Source organism: Setaria viridis, chromosome 1 (genome assembly GCF_005286985.2).
Source record: "Setaria viridis chromosome 1, Setaria_viridis_v4.0, whole genome shotgun sequence".
Classification (NCBI taxonomy): Eukaryota; Viridiplantae; Streptophyta; class Magnoliopsida; order Poales; family Poaceae; genus Setaria; species Setaria viridis.
In genome coordinates this window covers 31733041-31750691 of record NC_048263.2, presented here as the reverse complement: position 1 = coordinate 31750691, position 17651 = coordinate 31733041, and the positions used below count along the sequence as shown (strand labels likewise).

The window sequence follows — 17651 nt, the reverse complement described above, 5'->3', positions numbered from 1 at the left end:
GCCTCTTTGCAGTTTTAGGATGGCATCTTTGTAGCCTCTCTGCAGTTTTAACAGTACTCAAGAAACTGAACAACTGGAGTTCAGTATCCAACCCTGAATCCCTGATGAATAGGACACCCCATTGTTGTGTGTGCGCATCGGAAAACAAGTAAGAACAAAGTATTTATAAAAACCAAACCCGTGAACTTGTTCATTTATTGGATAACACAATACCGTACAACACGAAGCAAGTAAAGCACAGGAAGCTCAAGTAGGGGAAATCATACATAGACTGCTTCATTTGCCCGTTCATTCATCATGGACCAGGCACTTATTTTAGATAGATATATGATCGCAGGAAATACGGAATTTTAATGAGCACCCGTGATTTGATACCTGCAGGCTGCAGAAGCTCAAGTAATGGTCTTGGGGGGCTCGTATTCATTGAGGTAGGGCATGGTGGTAAGCCCCTTGGTCATGAGCGGCTCCACCGTCTGCCACACCTCCTTGGTTTTGGCGAGCTCCTGGATGACGTTGCTGATGTCTTCCTCAACGTTGTACCTCATGGTGGCGATGACCTCCTCCGCCGTCGGGCCCAGGTCGACGGACACGATGTCGAAGCCACCATCTTCGCCATTGCTCTTGACACGCACGAGTGTCGGGCCGCTGAACAGGTTGTGCTTGCAGGACAGGGCCTCCTGGTACGCCCCGGACAGCAGCGCGGCCACGTAGTACCCACCGTGCTCCGGGTCCAGCGGGTGCAGCGGCAGCGTCTCGCCGCCGCTGATGAACTTCTCGATCTTCCCGTCGCTGTCGCAGGTGATGTCCACGAGCGTGCCGTTGAGCCCCGGCTTCTCGTTGAGCCGGCTCACCGGCATCATCGGGAAGAGCTGCTTGATGCCCCAGAAGTCGGGCACCAGCGAGAAGACGGAGAGGTTCATGTGGTAGTTGTAGATGGGGTTGGCGTCGCCGACGATTCTCTTGCTCAGCTTCTTGCCCAGCTTGTACATCTCGATGCCGTGCTTCTTGAGCTCCGCGGCGTGGGAGTATATGCCTTCGAACGCCCCGCCGCCGTTAGCCGCCGTGGCCCTGCCGGGGTGCTTCGAGGAGAGGTCCTGGATCTTGCTCAGCAGCTGCTCGGAGGTGTCCTCGTCCTGCGGCTCTTGGATCGCCGACAGCGCCTCAAGGATGATCATGGAGTGGTGCGACGCCATGGCGCGGCCGCTCTCGGTGCACAGGACCGGGTGCGCGACGCCCTGGTACGCGCACTTGAGCCGCACCGCCTGCACGATGCTGGACGCGTACTGCTCGATCCCGTACGCCACCGACATGTCGGAGCTGCCGGAGCGGGTCCCGTCGTAGTCGACCCCGAGCCCGCCGCCGCAGTCCAGCGTGGTCATCTCGGCGCCCCACGTGTTCACCAGCTCGCAGTAGATGCCGGCGGCCTCGCTCGCCGCGTTGTACACGATGTCCGTCGTCGGGATCATGGAGCCGACGTGGAAGTGCAGCAGCTTGAGCCAGTGCAGCCTGCCGCCCTCCTTGAGCTTCTTGGCCACGCCGTAGATCGTCTCGGCGAGCAGCCCGAACTTGCCGTGCTTGCCGGCCGTCGACCCGAAGTGGCCTGGTATCTTGGTGAGGAGCTTGGCGCGGACGCCGATGACCGGCTCGAAATCGACTTTGTCGCCGAGCTTGAGCTTGAGCTTCTCGTACTGGTCGATGACGATGTCGAGCTCCTCCTCCATCTCCAGCACGATGATAGTGTTCAGGCCCATGGCGCGCGCCAAGAGCGCGAGCGCGATGTAGTCCGCGTCCTTGTAGCCGTTGCAGACCAAGTAAGCTCCGGGCTTGGCTTTGGTGAGGCAGCTGATTGCGATGAGCAGTTCGGGCTTGGAGCCGGCCTCGAGCCCGTAGCTCTCGTCGTAGCCGAAGGCGACCAGGTCCTGCACCACGGCCTTGTTCTGGTTCACCTTGATCGGGAACACGCCCTGGTACCTGGACGTGTACCCCAAGCTGTCAATGGCGCCCTTGAACGCGGCGTGGAGCGAGTCGAGGCGGTTCTTGAGCACGTCGGGGAAGCGGAGGATCATGGGGAACTGGGCTTTGCTCTTGCCGCCATTGGTGGGGGTCTCCAAAGCTTTCAGGATGACCGAGTGGATGTCGATCTCCTGCCCGGGCATCGTCTCCCGGCCATGCGGCCTGGCGCAGAGGTGCCCCTCCGCGTTCACCGCGAAGTAGGGGTCACCCCAGCCGAGGACGTTGTAGAGTTCACCGTAGTTCTTGGTCATGATGGGAAAAAACTGCTCGCCTATCCTAAACACACAAGATGGGTATGGTCTATGGTGAGAATGTTCAAGGATGCCAAACTCAATGTAGATGAGAGTTTTGGTAGTTTACATTTCGATTAATTAACCTAGCTCAGCTAATAATATGGGTGTACGGACTGTCAAACTCAGTAATAATATGTTACAAGTCACGACCTACGTTTGTGGAGCTGTGGGAGAGTTGACTTTAGACTTCTTGAGTAGTAAATGAGTCCAAACTCAGACTAATTTACTGAATATTTATATACATGTTTAATATGCGCCTCATATCCTCAAGCAGTCAATTAAGTATCTTTTTTGTCAAGGTCACCACTGTTGGTGATGGTGGTAGGTGGTTCTATAAGGATCTTCCTATGATTCCATTAGTTCTAGTGTCATATAATTCTTATGTGTCAGCATTCTCATGAGTAGTTTCGCAACCATATTTCAAATTGCAGACAATTAAATTTTCAAAGTTTCAAAGTAGCTTCCTCTTTATTTTCTGAAAATCTGCTGAACCTCTTTGCTGTAAGCGTTTTTGCCTTGCCACAAGCCTTAATGAAAATCAGGTGGGGATGCTCTCCCCGTTGATCCTAAAAAAATATATATAGCAAAAGTACATACATTTTCATTTAAGAGAAAACTTTAAAAATCATACAATTATTAAGATGTGCTGATACAAAGTCATAGAAAACAAAGTCAAAATCACATGTTGAGAATTTATAGAGATTATGGTTAGTCCGGGACGAAAATAACTCCATGTCCATTGTTTATTATATCTGTGGCCCCGATTTGGAAAAAAAGAGGTTTTCTATATCTATATACGAACTTTCTGCAAAGTTTATGCACCATTCATATATTCCAGACAGGTATATATTTAGAATAATAATAGTAATGAGTGAAGCCAGGCCCTGCAGTACTCAAAATCTTTCCTGGTCATCGGTTATCAATAATCAACACGACTACTGTACAGTGAACAGTCCAGAAATGAACACATGAGAACGTTGTTACAAAGAGATAGCTCAGCGAATCTTACGAATAATGTAATAGTGCATGGTGCATGGACACTTCAAAGAGAAGACACCAAATGGAGATTTAATCGTAGAGTAACCATACCAGCAGAAGTTCAGGGAGAACCAGAGACGAACTGATTTCAGTTTGCTGTGTGCTGTGTGGATTGCGGACTACACCTTCGTCTCCTTATATAGAGGTCTGGCAAGCATACAATGTCATATTTGCCCCCAGTTGAGGACAAAATAAATATCATTTGTTTGAAGACAATGACAAATCTCTAGCTGGTTAGGATCACAGAGGAGATCACGTATCACTCTTATCCGTAGATCCGCATTAGATGCACTCCTTCCGTCCCGCAAAGAGTGTCCCTTTAGTTCTTTTGTAAGTCAAACCATCTTATATTTAACTAAATTTATATAAAAATATATCAATATTTTTAACGTAGCAAGTTTCATTAGATTCGTTATGAAATATATTGTCATAGCATGTCTATTTAGCTCTTCGTTGTAAACTTGACCAAACTTAAAATAGTTTGACTTAGGACCAACTTAAAAATGATACTCTTTGCGGGACAGAGGAATAATAGAGAACTCCAAATTGAACTCGTTTCCGCAACAAATAAAGGTTTGAGCTAAAAAAACCCTACTTATTGTGGAAACCTTAGCGAAGTCACAGGACCCTCCACTTTTCATAATAAAACCGATAAAATTGTAGGATTTCCTCATCACGAAACGTTGGCGTTTTCCTCACCTCCATAATATAATTTTAACAGGTACCTTTGTTGGAATATATGGATCATAAAAAAAATATCTCAGTAGCAGTAGCTCGTGCCCGCTCTCCAATGAACTAATTTCGGGGGCATCTTCCGGTCCATTTCGGGACGTTTGGATCTAGATATTTGAATACCAACTAGAAGGATTAAATATAAATTAATTATAAAACTAATTGTATAAGTCAAATCTATTAAGTCTAATTAATTCATGATTAGCACATATTTAGTGTAGCATCATATGGTCAAATCATGAACTAATTAACCTTAATAGATTCGTCTCGCGAATTAGCCTTCATTTATACAATGATTTTGTAATTAACCTCTGTATACAGTACTCCAAATTAATATCTAAACATTCGATGGGACAGTCTATGGGGGTGTTTGGTTCCCTTTGCTTATTTTTAGTCCCTGTCACATTGAATGTTTAGATACTAAATATTAAACATAGACTATTTACAAAACCCATTGCACAGATGGAGGCTAAACGGTGAGACGAATCTATTAAAGCTAATTAGTCTATGATTTGACAATGTGCTGCTACAGTAACCATTTGCTAATGATGAACTAATTAGGCTTAATAGATTCGTCTCGCCGTTTAGCCTCCATCTGTGTAATTAGTTTTATAATTAACTGATATTTAGTCATTCTAATCAGCCTTCGAATATTTGATGTGACACGAACCTCAAGAAACCAAACAACCCTTCATCTACGCTGAGGCAATAATAACGAGGCACGTGTCCTCTCAGACGTGTCACTCATGCGGCACATATGACATATAGGGTCTGTTTAGTTGCCCAATTTTGGACAATCAAAATCACTGCCGTCAGTACTGTAGCATACTGTAGCGTTTCGTTTGCATTTGTAAATTATTGTCTAAATATTGACTAATTAGGCTTAAAAGATTCGTCTCACAAAGTACAACCAAACTGTACAATTAGTTTTTGATTTCGTCTACATTCAGTACTCCATGCATGTATGATAAGTTTGATGTGATGGAGAATTTTCTTTTTGCATGGTGCTGAAGTTGTGATTTTGAGGTAACCCTAACCGAGTGAAAACTACCTCGTGTGCCACGCGCTCCGCCTCCTCCCCGTGTGAATCCGTGATCGGCCAGAGAGGGGACCGACGACCGGCGCGGCTAGACTCCGCGGCCACGCGGTAGAGGCACCATTTGTTACTGCTAAATACCAAGCTACCACGTTTATTTCCTTCTCTCTCTTTTTTCAAAAACAAACACCTCACCAACCACATTAAAATCGTACGTGCTCGTGGCAGCCAGATCAAACCTGCTGGTCGCACCGAGCACCCAATAATGCACCGCTCCGGTATATATCGGGCATCTTCGTTTGCCAATCCCTTTCTACTCCCTCCGTTCCAAATTATAAATCATTCCAATTTTCTTAGTGGATCAAAACATCTCAAGTTTGACCAAATTTATACAATAAAGTACTAACATTTATGATATCAAATAAGTACCATTAGTTTGTTCATTAAATATATTTTTATAATATATTTATTCGGTGCCATAAATTTTTGTGATCCTCTCTACAAGTTTGGTTAAATATAAAATGGTTTGACTCTTAAAAAATTAAAATAACTTATAATTTGAAACGGAGGGAGCAGGGACTAGGATCCTTTATTACGTGCCGCAACGTAGCCTCTCACACACATATAAGCGCAGACTCGGCACGGTCGATCTTTGTGGTCACTGTCACGTATGTCCACGTTATGTTACTATATATTTTGTGCGTATACAATCATGGGAGAATCTGAAGTGTACTGGCACAACCTTGCACTGGAAAGACACCAGTCAGATACGGCTGGTAAAGCTGGTCCCATGCTGGCAGCATGAACCTCGTCGTCCGTATGCGTGTAGTATTCGATGCCATAGCATGATTGCCGTCCGTACGTATTCGTATACGTAATTGAGTATACTACGGAACGCTAGAACTAAATCGTGATACTAGTATTTTTCATTTTCCAAAAACATACCAGTATTGCCTGGCAAAAGGAATATTGGATTACTGGCCAGCCCCAGAGAACCAGAGTACAAGCCTTAGCTAATTTGAGAGCATCCATATTGGATTTCCTGCTTGTACGCCGGTGAGTGCAAGGAACACGTGGGAAGAAGCGACGAGCAAGATTTTTTTTTGAAGGATGTGTGCAAGATTGGTTGGACGGCTTTAAAGCTGTACCTTCTTGTTTTTTAGGAAAAAACAAAAGCCCATCTCGATCGATAAGCATCTAGGGCGTTGGGCCTGTGTGTAGCACGTCACAACTCACACAGGGCGGGCGGCCTTGGAGCAAATTTATTGGGGTCCATGCCTTTGTCATTCTGGGCCTCGGCCAGAAACAAAATTCTTTTTATGGTGGCCCAAGAAATGCCTATAAGGCTATAACCAAATATCACTTTTCAAGCAGGTAGAGTTCCGTCTGATTATGAGAACCGATTCTCTGAGAGTAGTGATTCTGTAGCTGAAAATGTTTCTCTTTGATTCTCTAGCATAAACTCTTAAAATTAGGATGAAGAATCACCTCACAGAATCAGTAGAAGCTATTTTTTTTCGGCTTCTAGCCTCTTAGTTCATTTTAGAGAATCACTTCACAAAATCAGTAGAGAATCACTTCTCTCTGAAAAATTGTTTAGCAGAGCTCCTATTAGATTCAACAGAGAATTAGCTCTGGGAGCTCTACTAAATACACCCTAACCCTACCGCGAGCCTGCTGTTGCCGTACTCTCGAGAGTTCAGAGTTCCTTGGATGGAAGTTGAAAATCCTTTTTTTTTCAAGTTACATTTTTTTAAAAAAATAAACAACCTGAAAGTCTCGTGTTACAATGCTAAGTTTTCGAGATTGTTTGTTATCCTAGTAGACTCATCCATGGAAATGAAGTATATTAGGTGGACGGCTGCAGGAGCTCTGAAAAAGCTAGCTAGAGGCCCTGAAATTTGATGTGCATACCAATTGGCACGACTACCTAGCTTATGTACCGGATATAGTGGAAATGTTAGGCAAATATGATACGGAATGATTTAGCATAGAATGGGAGCATCTATATTAGCTAGTGAGCAGAAAAGGAGACCTCAGCTGTTAATAAATTGAGCGCAACAAACAAAAAAAAGTGGCGCATTACAGAGAAGTGTTCGGTAAATCTATATTTCAAGAAACACGCAAACGGTGGATCCACCATGTGGAGCCAGCTGTGTAGCAAAAGTTATGCACTTTTCGCTACAAGCTGTGCCTGTGCTAGACGATTTTAAAGCTACTAGAGCATACAAGAAGTAGCCCCGAAGTCTCCTTCAAATTTACTTGATTGAACTGAAATAGCACTCGGAGAGTAACCCTCCAGCTGGCCGGTTGTGTACGTGTCAGCACCGTAGGCTTGCAAGTACGTGGAGCCTAGCCTCTCAGGGAATTTTTTGCTGTTGAAGCAGCGCTAGCTGTTCAACGTTGTGTCCCCACGTCTAGTGCTATGTTTGCCTGATCAAGCTTCACGGCAAGCTCTCGCGTGCTTCCTTTCTGCTGCACGGCAGCATGCACTAGTGATGGTGTGATACTGTGATGTCTCTCTCTCCCACATACACACACGGCTGGGGGTGTCATGGGCCCCAGATTTCGTCGTCGTCCTAGGGTGGTTGCAAGTTGCAACGATCCGGGATAGCTTGGCGCCGGCCTACTATAAATTACATTCCCTGGGAGCTCGACGCGGCGCCGCTGGATCGGGCCCTGAGGACGCAGCGTCCTGCTTCATCCCTCACCACGACGAGGACGCCTTCTTCTGCCACCCCAGGGCAGGGGTCGTCGGCGTGGCGGACGGCGTCGGCGCGTACCGCAAGAAAGGCGTGGACGCCGGCGCGTTCGCGCGCGCACTGATCGGGAACGCGTTCGCGGAGGCGAGGCGTGCGTTCACCGAGGGCGGCAGCGGCACGCCCGTCTGCCCCTACACTCTGCTGCGGAGCGCGCACGAGGCGGCTGCGCGCTCGCTCACGCCCGGGGCGTCCACGGCCGTCATCGTGTCTCTCGACGGGGCGACCCTCAGATGGGCGTGCGTCGGCGACAGCGGCTTCGCCGTGCTCCGCGGCGGCAGGATCGTGCACCGCTCCAAGCCGCAGCAGCACCGCTTCAACTGCCCCTACCAGCTCAGCGCCACGGGCGCCGACCACGTCGCCGACGCGGACGTGGGCGGCGTGCCGGTGATGGGCGGCGACGTCGGGGTGATCGGGACAAGACGGGCTGTTCGACAACGTGTTCGACGCGGAGCTCGAGCAGATCGTGCGGAAGGGCACGGAGCTGGGCGCGTCGCCGCAGAACATGGCGGACCACATCGCCGGCACTGCTCGCGAGGTGTCCTTCGGGTGGCTGGCACACCCTCCGTCCACGTGCAGTACCGAGAGCTGGAGGAACGACGAGGAAGGCTAATGCCAGTTTACTTTCCAAGATATCTTGGTCCAATCCGAATTTGACTAGAAATCAGTTTTATTTGTGAAGATATCTTGGTCCAATCCGAATTTGACTAGAACTCAGTTTTATTTTTGAAGGTATCGTGGCCCAATCCGAATCTGACTAGAAACCGAACGCCCACTGGGGAAATTGTTGATATATGCACTCCGGCAGCATATATTGTTAGGCGTATAGGATTCAAGCTATCACAAGCAAATCAAACGCAGAAGGCGACCAAGATGACAAGAGCACCGGAGACATTGGAGCCGATCCAGGAAACGCTACGCGAGATCAACGAACGAACTCCGGAGGTAAGAGTTGGCAGGTTCAGCACCCGCGTGCTGCTAGCGCTCGGGACCGAAGTCGCGTCGTCGCCGCCGGAGGACGGTGATGCTGGCCATCGACACCGCGCGGAACGGCCCGACAAGCGGCCGTGCGCGCTGCGTATGGACTGGGCGGCATGCGACCTGCCGCTGCACGGCGAGGACGCGCACTTCGGGCACGCCGAGGCCGGCTTCGTCGGCGTCGCGGACGGGGTCGGCGGGTACCGGGACCGCGGCGTGGACGCCGGCGCCTTCGCACGCGAGCTCATGGCGAGCGCTCTGGAGAATGTGGAGCTGACGGCCAAGGCCCGCCGCCTCCGCCCGAAGGAAGTTCTGAAGAGGGCGTACGAGACGGCGGTCATCAAATGCACGCCGGGTGCGTCCACGGCCGTCATCCTGTCGCTCGACCGCACAGCTCTCAGCTGGGCGTACGTCGGCGACAGCGCCTTCGCCGTGCTCCGCGGCGGCAGGATCGTGTACCGTTCGATTGAGCAGCGGCGCCGCTTCAATTTCCCGTACCAGCTGAGCTCTAATGGCGATGGAGATAGCCTCACCAAGGCGATGGTCGGCGACATGTCGGTGAGGGACGGCGACGTCGTGGTGGTCGGGACGGACGGGCTGTTCGACAACATGCACGATTGCCAGCTCGAGCGTGCCGTGCAGATGGGCACCGAGCTGGGTTTCTCGCCCAAGAACATGGCGGACATCATCGCCAGCATTGCTTACGACGTATCGAAGAACAAGCGGGCATGCTCCCCGTTCAGTCTCGCACACTTGAAGGCGTCCGGGGAGGGAGGTTGCGGTGGGAAGGAGGACGACATAACGGTCATCGTCGCGTACATTGTCGCGAAGGATTCATGATTTAGGGGTGACATTTGTTTGAGGAATTAGCTTTAGTCTTTGTCAAATTAGATTGACCCCTCAGTCTTGAATCAACCATTTCGACTTTCAACGGAGGTGTAAACGCTAATCTGAATCTCTAGTTACTAAGCCGGCCATGCGAGCCAGGATGGAACAAGGGGCGTGCCACCTACTACCATCAAATTGATATGAGCGCGCCGCCCGTCTGCCCCTACGCGCTCCTGGAGCTGGCGTACTGTACGCGTACAAGAAGACGGTCGCATCGGGCGCGCCCGGGGCGTCCACGGCGGCGATCCTCTCGCTCGCCGCCAAGGCCCTGAAGTGGGCGTACATCGGCGACAGCGGCTTAGACGTGCTCCCGGGCGGCAGGATCGCGCGCCGTTCAAAGCCGCAACGGCACTTCTTCACCGAGGCCCCGCCAACAAGAACAGCGACGGCGTGGGCGAGCGTGGGGGGAGACGGGCGCGAGGGCCGGCGACGTCGTGGTGGCCGGGACGGCCGGGCCGTTCGACGACGTGCGCGACGCGCAGCTCGAGCGCGCCGTGCAGATGGGCACGAGGAGGCTGGGGTTCTCGCCCCGGAACATGGCGGGCATCGTCGCGGGCGTCGCGTACGAGGCGTCGAGGCGGTCCAGCAGGGGGGAGCCGGACGGCATCACCGTTCTCTGGTCGCGTTCGTTGTCCCGTCGTGATGGGAGGCGTGAGGGCAAATTTGATTTTGTCCAGTCAGGTTTGGGGAAAAAAAAACTGACATTTTTTAAGCCGGACGGCATCACCAGAAAAGGTAGCCGTAGTAGGATGCATGCGTCGCGTCCGTGACTTTACAGCTATCAATAGTCCGTTGTTAGTTAGCTGAAAAATCTTATTGCTAGTTTGCTACCATATTATTGGCACAAACGAACTCTTTTCGTAGCGATCATTTTGGTATCATGTCAAAATTCAAATCGGTATCATCATCACAACTACTAGTAACCGAAAATGCAGGTAAATGAGCTGTCTTTAAAAGGTCAGGTTGTCACCCTGCAGTCAACGTCCCAGCAAAACAGAAAGTGCGAACGGACAAGGAGGGTGTGGTCCAAGTCCAATTCAGCTTTCCACTCACGATAGCTGTTGTGAAACATTTTTATTAGGCTAATCCCAATTGAGAGTTTCATTTTGATGTTTCCAATATAGCCACATAAGCAATATGAAAATGAAATTATGTTTGAAACTATCTCTGCAATGCAAAATTTCATGATGTAGTTTCATATGCACTACATGCAAGACACAAACTGTGTTGATAACTGTGCATGAAACCTCTCTCCTCATTAACTCTGTCACATCATCAAAAATACTGACAGCACCTTAATTAATGTGCATAAAACCTCTATGAAATCTGCACTGGGATTTGTCTTAGTGATCAACTACAAGGTATGTACACATAGTGACCTTTGGTCATATCCTCTCCCATTTTATAAATATTTAACTATACCACTCATTTAATCAATGGAGAGTCACCTTCCTACTTTTAACAATAGCAAACTGCCAAACACCGAGAAAGAATGCAGGATGTCCATCATGTCGCATCGCATTCACATCGCGTCATGGGCTTGCGGAAGAGGACTTGGGGCCTTGGGGGTGCTCTGGTTCAGTGCGCGCAAAAAACGCAGAAAAGAATGCTAAGAACTCGGCGCAAAATTTGCAAGCTGTACTTCTGGGCTCTAGAAGAACCAAATGAATTTATGCGGAAAAAAAATGTAATGCGGTGTATGTCAAATACGAGCGCAGTCACCGGTAAGAACTCCAAACAGCTATTCGATCTGCCTACACGCACGGTAAATTTTCCAGAGAGGAAATCACCGCAGGGTTGAAGGTTAACACGGTATTTCAGCACATGATATAAGTTTCCTTACCGATGAATAGAGTCAAACTTACAGAGATACCATCACCGAAGGCTGACCTAAGGAATCTACGAACTCCAGGACTAAAATCAGGATCAGTGATGAGTGATGGCGAGGCCTCCGCTTTCCTTGAGAATTTTCCGCCGGGACAGGTCGGAGCCGCACCGGTCGGATCAAGACGAGCAGCACAGGAAGTCGAGGATGCTGGAGCAGCAGTCGTAGCAGCACGAGCAACTGCAGGCCACCACATGGTCAGGAGCCTATCGGTCAGGGAGCGAGAACGCGGAGAAGGATGGGTGGGAAGAAAGAACACGGATTTGAGCGAAAAGCAGTCAGGCGCCTTACCACTCGTCCACGGTCTTGTCCTGGAAGTCGTTTGTCGCCGACATCACCTGAGCCGACGGGGGATCCATGGCCGCCGGTTTCTTGCGTCTGCGGGGGCGGGGGAGGCGGTGGGATGTGGTGAAGAGCGCGGACTGCACAGCGCAGCCGTCCGCCAACTAGAGGCTAAAGCAGAGGCGCAGAGCGCAAAGGCGAAGCAACGAGCAAGCTGGATGGAATGCACATGGGACGGGGAGGCTCAAGGCTGTAGCACCCGTGGATATAAAGAAGGATTGCGAGGACGTGGACCGCCAAGTGTGAGCCTGGCACCCGATTAGCAGCGCTTGGATTACTGGCTCGGCGTTTGGAGTTTTGCACCGGCCTATTTGGCTTGCGGCTTGCCCCCGCTAATCACGTCCGCTGATTGCTGAGGCCACGATTGCTTTGTTTCCGCACATGGCACACTTGTTACCTTAAAACATGATTCGTCGGACAAGGAACATGATCAGGTGTAACGCCGCCAGCAATGATTCTTGTCGGTTCAAAACGAAAATGCAAATGCTTTTTGAAAGATTTTTTTGCGTGTGATTTCTCACTTCCAAGGAAGCATAGGCTCGAGTGTGCGGATTTTTTGGTTAAGAAAAGGAAAAAAAAAAAGCAGCTCCCATGGACACGGTGGACCGACCCATGTCATACGCTAATATTGTCCCTAATATTGTCCCGTGGAAGGAAAATGACCACTTTATTTTTTTCAAAATACATATGCTCAAGCACATATACAAGCACTCATCTTCATAAATACACGCATAGAACTCTATCCCTTTTAGCACCTTCGAGATTGATAAAGCCACCACGTACATACCACTTAACACTGAAAGAAAAGTAGTGATTAATTCCTATAAAGACGTAATTGGTTTTCGGACTTGACTTCCATGCAGACCCTCGCTGATCCCTGAACTTTTATTTGGCTCATGCTTATATACAATCAGGTTGGTCCGGAATTTTGATTGGTTGCCCTCCATTTTTCTCCTTACTTCACGCCCACTCATGTGCTCATCTCGCATCGCGCGAGCCAAGCTTGGCGGGAAAATTTCCGCGCCGCGCGAGCAAGCCTCTCTTGATGCAGGTATCCAAACGTGAGCTGGTTGCATCCAACGAGTCTGGATAAAGTAAAATGTAATTATTCAATCACCTTATTAATAGATTTTTAAAAAAGTACTCGTACCGAGTCGATTACTGGAAGCTGAAAGAGCCGCCACGAGAATCAGCTGGACGGTACACCTGGCTGTGGCACATCCCACGCACTGAAGAGCTCTCGCTCCACCTCCGCACGCCAGGACTTCCAGTTCCAGGTGGTCCGGTCCGCTGAGCGGCTGGCTCCAATCTACGGTTCTACCCACTCACCCGTGGCCCGGCCGGCCGGCCTGTTCGAACGTTCTGATCGTGTCCGTGACTCCGTGAGTTCGTCGTCCCCTGCGGGCTGCGGCATCGCAGCATCCGAAATGGCGCAGCCTCGCCCCGGCTCTCTTGCGGCTTGCGCGTGTGTCACGCAAGATCGATCGAACAGCCTCTGCAGGCTGTCCGCTGTTGCACATAACGGAAAACCCCTGCCATCACCTGACCGCCTCTCCTCTCCTCTACTTCTCCCACTCCGCTCGCTCCCCTCCCCTTGTCGGCTGCGCCTCCGACTCTTCCCGACGCGAGCGCGCGGAGGGCACCGAGGCTGCGGCGGTGGTGGCGTTGGGCCAGCGCCACTACCTCGTTCCTCGTCCGTACCGTCAGGTTCCCCCGCCGACTCGCTCCTCCTCCGCCCCGCTGGTTAAACTTCCACAAAACCCCCGCCATGACCCTGCCGCCCGCTGAAGACGATCGTGAAGGGTACGCTCCGCTCGCCTCCCCTCTTCCTTGTACCACGAACTGCCGCCGCGTGCAAACCCTCACCTCTTCGTCCCCTTTTGCCCCGCTCGGGATCGTGCAGCGGCAAGCCAGCGGGGGCGAATGCAGCACCTGCACTGACATATCGGTCGCTGGCCGTGCCGGTGAGCAAGCCCGTTGACAAGTTCGCGCTCCTCCCCGCATTTCTTAGGCCCCGTTTGATTTTCAGGACTAAAGTTTAGTCCCTGTCACATCGAATGTTTAGATACTAATTATGAGTATTAAATATAGATTAATTACAAAATCAATTGCATAGATGGAGGCTAATTCGCAAGACGAATCTATTAAGCCTAATTAGTCCATAATTTGATAATGTGATGCTACCGTAAACATGTGCTAATTATAAATTAATTAGGTTTAATATATTCGTCTCGCGAATTAGCCTCCCTCCGTGTAATTAGTTTTATAATTAACTCATATTTAATCCTCCTAATTAGTCTCTGAAGATTCGATATGACACGAATTAAACTTTAGCTAAAGGATCCAAACACCCGCGGAACGTTCGATTGTACTTGACCCTATGCCGTACCTTCGATTGTCTGTCAGCGGTGGAATCCATCCAACAATTTTGGTACTGCACTGGATTTTTATCTCGCTGGCCGCGTTCACGAGAAGCTGTGCTATTTTGAGCCCGGTTGCTTCCGTGTAACAAATCCTTTCTATCCCCAATTATGATTGTTTGGTATTAGTTGATGCAAAAGCCACAATCATCTTATATTCTTATTGACCCGTTTTGCTGGGATTCTCATGCCACTTGAAAGATTAATGTTCTGTGTAGGTTCTGTTTGCAGTTCGAGGATTAATTATTTTCTGAATTTCTTTGCTGCAATCGAATTAACTCTTATGGAACCCTTGTGCTCCAAGCGGACACTTAAGGCTGGAGTCTAAGTATGCCTGATGCTGCAAGGGCAACCCAGCCTGATGTATGTTTTACATGCTGTCAGCTACAGATTGGCTCCTGTGGGCTCCTTGCGCTGCTCTGTAGTGTTAATCCTGTACCTGTCTCTGATATTTGATTGATTTTGTTCCAACAAATCAACACCATGGAGCCTTGAGTTGCTCATTCTTGTGTTCAAACTCATGCATGTGGTCGTTTTGATGGAGTGACAGTACTTCATTCAGTTTGAAGTTCCTGTTGGCTTCATCATTCTTCTTTCTGTTCAACTTGTTTGTTGGAATCCCAGGTTAGAGGGCTTGTGAAGGAGCACATCAATTCGTTCAACTACTTCATCAACAAAGGAATCAAGGACATTGTCTTAGCAAACAATCGAATTGAAGCACGCAATAAGCCATCCATTTATCTAAGGCACGACTGTCAATTATACAATATAGTTTGTATTAGTCTATTCTATTTTAATTGTTCAGTGTTCTCTAAAATATATTTTTGTGTGGCTTCGGTGTAGGTACACTAATGTATATGCTGGCACCCCCTCTGTACGAGAGGAATTCAGAACTGTAGAAATCACGCCACAAGTTTGCCGCCTTACTGATCGCACGTAAGCCCTGCATTGCCTCATTTCCATCTATCTGCCGTTTGTACTGATGACTAGCTGAGCAAGCCAAGAATGACTGTGCATTAGTTGACCTAGATAGAATAAGCGAGGGGATTTATACCCAGGTTGACTATGGAACATATATTGATTGCATGCTTACCACAATCCAGGCTAGCCAATGCAAGCTTGCAATCGCAGATCTTTGTAATGTATCATTGCAATGCCTATAAGGTGTGAATATGTAAATGCCACATTGGGTTGAACTTGGAAAATGCTGATTGAGTAGTGTAGATTTCACATGCCCTCACACCATAGCTTACCTGCAACCTGCAGGTGTCCCTCAACCCCCATTATCCTTGATGCCGATATTTATGCCTCGAATCCGAGTTGAAAAATGATGGTTCTCGACATAATTCAGGAAGGGAAGGTTACAAATTTGCATGAGCATTGCCGTGAAGCTCGTGACAACCAAGGTCCAGTACATGGGCTGTAGGCTGCTGCTACCATAGAGCTGTTTCTGCATCCTTCCTCCCTCAATCTATCTGCATGATTGATGAAATGACGCTGATCCGGAAACTCCTTCAATCTAAACAAAGTAAATGGAACTATGGAATTCTTGTCTTTCAGGTTCATTTTTGGTCATATTCAATGGATTACTACTTGGGAAACACAGGGAGCCTGAGGTCTTATTCTTTATGAAACTTACATATATGTTTAACTTATTCGACCTTTCTTTATTTTCATTACGTTGTTCACATACTTTCAGAAATTTGCTAATAATATGAGAAAGTTGCGTAGATCGGGCAAGATTGGAGAGTTGTAAGCATTTTTGTAAATAAGAAACAGGTATTATTTCTTCTCTTATTTACTACTAACTTATAATGAATCTTAGCAGAATGCTATGAAAAAAAGTGTACTTAATAGCTGATAGTTTTCCTGAAAAAAATGTTGAACAGTGAATACAAGTGTGTTTTGAAAACTTTAAACTCAGTCTATGGTGGTGTTATTATCATTTCTTATGTAAAGCTTGTTACTGCTGACTTAGACCACCATGGATTAATTGCTACATTGCTATTAAAAGCTTACTTTCAAACAAGGAACTGAACTGAAGCAATAGTTCGGACCCTTAAGATATATAGTTGCTAGGAGCTTGAAATAGTGCCACTTCCTGTGAAATTTGGAGAAAATGAGCTCAAATTGGTGGAACTCACATTTGGATTCATGTCAGTGAAAAGGACATGTGACGTTGAAAACTTAGAATAGTCGAACTTCTTAGGAAGGAACATTTAATATAGAGCGGCGAATTGGTATCCTCGTTTTCTTTTTGAACCGCACTAATATAACATTTCTGTTAACACCTTAATATCCGTGTCCATATCATTTTTGCAATGAAGGAGGGGGAGTCCAACAGCCTTTTGACTGGCTGATATATATTGAGGGTTTCTACCTGCATCTTGTCATGTTGCTTTCATAAGTTAATAGTGGTCATTATTCACCCTCTCCTGATTTGGATTTAGGTTTCTAGTAAGTCAGTACTATAGTTTATCTACGAATATACCTTATGATACTACAGTAAAACAAGGACACACCTAGGATTTGGTATGTCAGGTCTAGAAAAGTATAATTTTGTTGCTGGTTATCATCAATATATATATATATATATATATATTGCAAAATGTGTTGGATATCTAACTTTATATCAACTTTCCTTTTGCAAATACGTTGCGATACATTAACTTTTTGATTATTTTTGTAGCCTTGCATTCACATTGCTTCTGATGGTGGCCGTGTTTGTCGCCCACCTATAATTGCTGATAACGGGATATCAAGGGTCAAAGAAGATCATATGAAAAAGCTGAGGGTTTGCGAAGTTTTCTTGGAGCCGCATCTCCCTGTTGACGTGTATACGGAGACGGATCACGGGTGTACGTTGGCCGGCGCGTCTCATGCACAATCTTAAGGTGCGTTTGGTGGCGCTTCAAATTAGCTTCACTCTGCTCCGCTCCTCGCTCCAAGCGACTCCCGCTCCCAGCCATTCCTGTCCCCCAAAATAGCTGTTTCGTAGCGCTCCCAAGCTCCAGCTCCCAGTGATGAGGACGCTCGTCGGTCAGTGGCCGCGAATCGAGCTCCAGCACCACAAATCAACCTCCGGTGATGCGAATCGAGCTTCAGTGCAGCGAATCAACCTCTGGTAGTACCAATCGAGCTCCAGCGACCATGCAGCGGGCGCGGCCACGAATCGAGAGGAGGGGCAGCCGATTCGACCTCCAGCAACCGTGAATGGACCTCCGGCCAAGCTCCGGCGGTCACGAATCGTGCGAACCGACCTTCAGT

General features: G+C 48.3%; 2 protein-coding genes and 1 pseudogene across 5 annotated transcripts; 2 read left to right on the top strand and 1 right to left on the bottom strand.

The window, feature by feature from the left end:
* Positions 1-162: 162 nt before the first annotated feature.
* Positions 163-3473, bottom strand: LOC117837853 (arginine decarboxylase 2). Of its 4 annotated transcripts, none has more exons than XM_034717658.2 (2): positions 3396-3473; positions 163-2289 (listed from the first exon to the last, which is right to left on the bottom strand). In XM_034717658.2, exon 2 carries the CDS (start codon positions 2262-2264, stop codon positions 393-395), a length of 1872 nt encoding a protein of 623 aa, XP_034573549.1. In that variant the 5' UTR covers positions 2265-2289; positions 3396-3473; the 3' UTR covers positions 163-392. The 4 variants fall into 4 exon arrangements, with proteins under 4 accessions (XP_034573549.1, XP_034573530.1, XP_034573557.1 ...); XM_034717639.2 differs by having other exon boundaries at positions 3316-3453; XM_034717666.2 differs by having other exon boundaries at positions 163-2284; positions 3396-3451.
* Positions 3474-7652: 4179 nt separating this feature from the next.
* On the top strand, positions 7653-8584 carry LOC117855849 (putative protein phosphatase 2C 24; annotated as a pseudogene).
* Positions 8585-8722: 138 nt separating this feature from the next.
* Positions 8723-9780, top strand: LOC117866218 (putative protein phosphatase 2C 23). The gene has a single exon (XM_034750376.2). The coding sequence runs from the start codon at positions 8745-8747 to the stop codon at positions 9687-9689; it is 945 nt and encodes a 314-aa protein (XP_034606267.1). The 5' UTR covers positions 8723-8744; the 3' UTR covers positions 9690-9780.
* Positions 9781-17651: the final 7871 nt, after the last annotated feature.

What these genes read in the sequence shown, in the direction of transcription:
- LOC117837853 (XM_034717639.2), bottom strand. Translation starts at nt 3,341, where the DNA reads ATGCACCATGCACTATTACATTATTC. An exon ending in CATGCACTATTACATTATTC is followed by an intron (nt 2,290 to 3,315) that starts GTAAGATTCGCT and finishes TTGTGTGTTTAG; the next exon opens with GATAGGCGAGCAGTTTTTTC.
- LOC117866218 (XM_034750376.2), top strand. Translation starts at nt 8,745, where the DNA reads ATGACAAGAGCACCGGAGACATTGGAGCCGATCCAGGAAACGCTACGC.